This window comes from Fulmarus glacialis, unplaced genomic scaffold (genome assembly GCF_000690835.1).
Source record: "Fulmarus glacialis isolate BGI_N327 unplaced genomic scaffold, ASM69083v1 scaffold14152, whole genome shotgun sequence".
Classification (NCBI taxonomy): domain Eukaryota; kingdom Metazoa; phylum Chordata; class Aves; order Procellariiformes; family Procellariidae; genus Fulmarus; species Fulmarus glacialis.
In genome coordinates, this window is record NW_009198523.1 from 4,053 (window position 1) to 5,152 (window position 1,100).

Here is a 1,100-nt window from a genome sequence, read left to right on the forward strand (position 1 = left end):
CAGCAGCAGCAGCAATGAAGCAGGAGCTGAAAGCGTCCTCCTTGGAGCTGGGGTGACCCTCTAACCCCAGGGCTTGGGCAGAGGAGACCCAGGCATCTGCTGTCCCCAATGCAAGGGGCAGGGAGGAGGCTGCTCTTCGGATCCCCCCCATCTAATTGTATTGCCTTCCCCAAAGGGCGGCAGACATCCCAACGCCTACTGTCACCTCACTCGGGGCTGGCCTGCTGCTTCCCTTCTAGAGCTGTAGCAGCTTGACAAAGGGGTAAATCAGAGCAGCAAAGGGTGGGAGCGGGCTCTGCCTCAATGGGCACTCCCCAGCTTCCACAGGGAACAAACGCAGCCGTGGTGCAACCTCTGCGCCGAGCCCCCCGGTGCCAGAGTTTGCCTTTGCCGGAGAGAAGTCCTTGCCGTGTCCCTGAGGATCAGTGGAAGATGTTTGCCGGGGAGAAAGGAAGAAAAAGCAGGTGAGCATGGGGCCCCGAAGGGTGAGTTTTCCAGGGCAGCAGCTGGGGGGAGAGTTAGGGTCACGCTGACTTCATGACCCTGTTGACCCAGGGAAGGTAAGGAGCAATGTGCGTGTAGAAACCAGGCCAATTGTAATGCCTATAGGAGAAGATGCCGTAGGCTTTGTTGTTGCAGACGAGTGGATCCCCGGCATCGCTCTGTAAAATGGGGGAGGAGAGAGTTCAGTGTTGATTTATGTGGGGTCCCCAGGAAAAGGGTGCATTTGCAAAGAACGGGGAGACTGCAAATATCAGGACAGAGCTTCCCCAGGAGAAGTTTGGACTCGCAATGGATGTGGATAGCTCGGGGTCCAAAAGGGACCATTGGCAGTTTTGTCTGGGACCCGGCACAACTACAACTGGGCAAACGCTGAAGCTTAAAGTATTATTATTAAAGTATTATTCATTTCTGCCCTTCTGCTGGCTGCAGAGCACTACGAAATGCACTCAGACCAGCTATGAGATTTAGGGCAAACCCCGCTTCGGCCAAGCTGTTGTCTTCTTGTGCTATTGCAGACTCCGAGGTCCTCTGCTGCGGGGAGACAAGGAGCTCCTTGTCCCTTCTGCTTGGCCGAGGGCTGAGCACAAGCGTGGTGG

General features: G+C 55.8%; 1 protein-coding gene across 1 annotated transcript in view; it reads right to left on the minus strand.

The window, feature by feature from the left end:
- Positions 1–524: 524 nt before the first annotated feature.
- The window catches only part of LOC104073233 (chymase-like), a 2,781-nt gene continuing 2,205 nt past the window's right edge, over positions 525–1,100 (minus strand). Inside the window, exon 5 of the mRNA XM_009572933.1 lies at positions 525–662. Within this exon, the coding sequence (XP_009571228.1) occupies positions 525–662 (138 nt within the window). The remainder of the gene's footprint in view (positions 663–1,100) is intronic.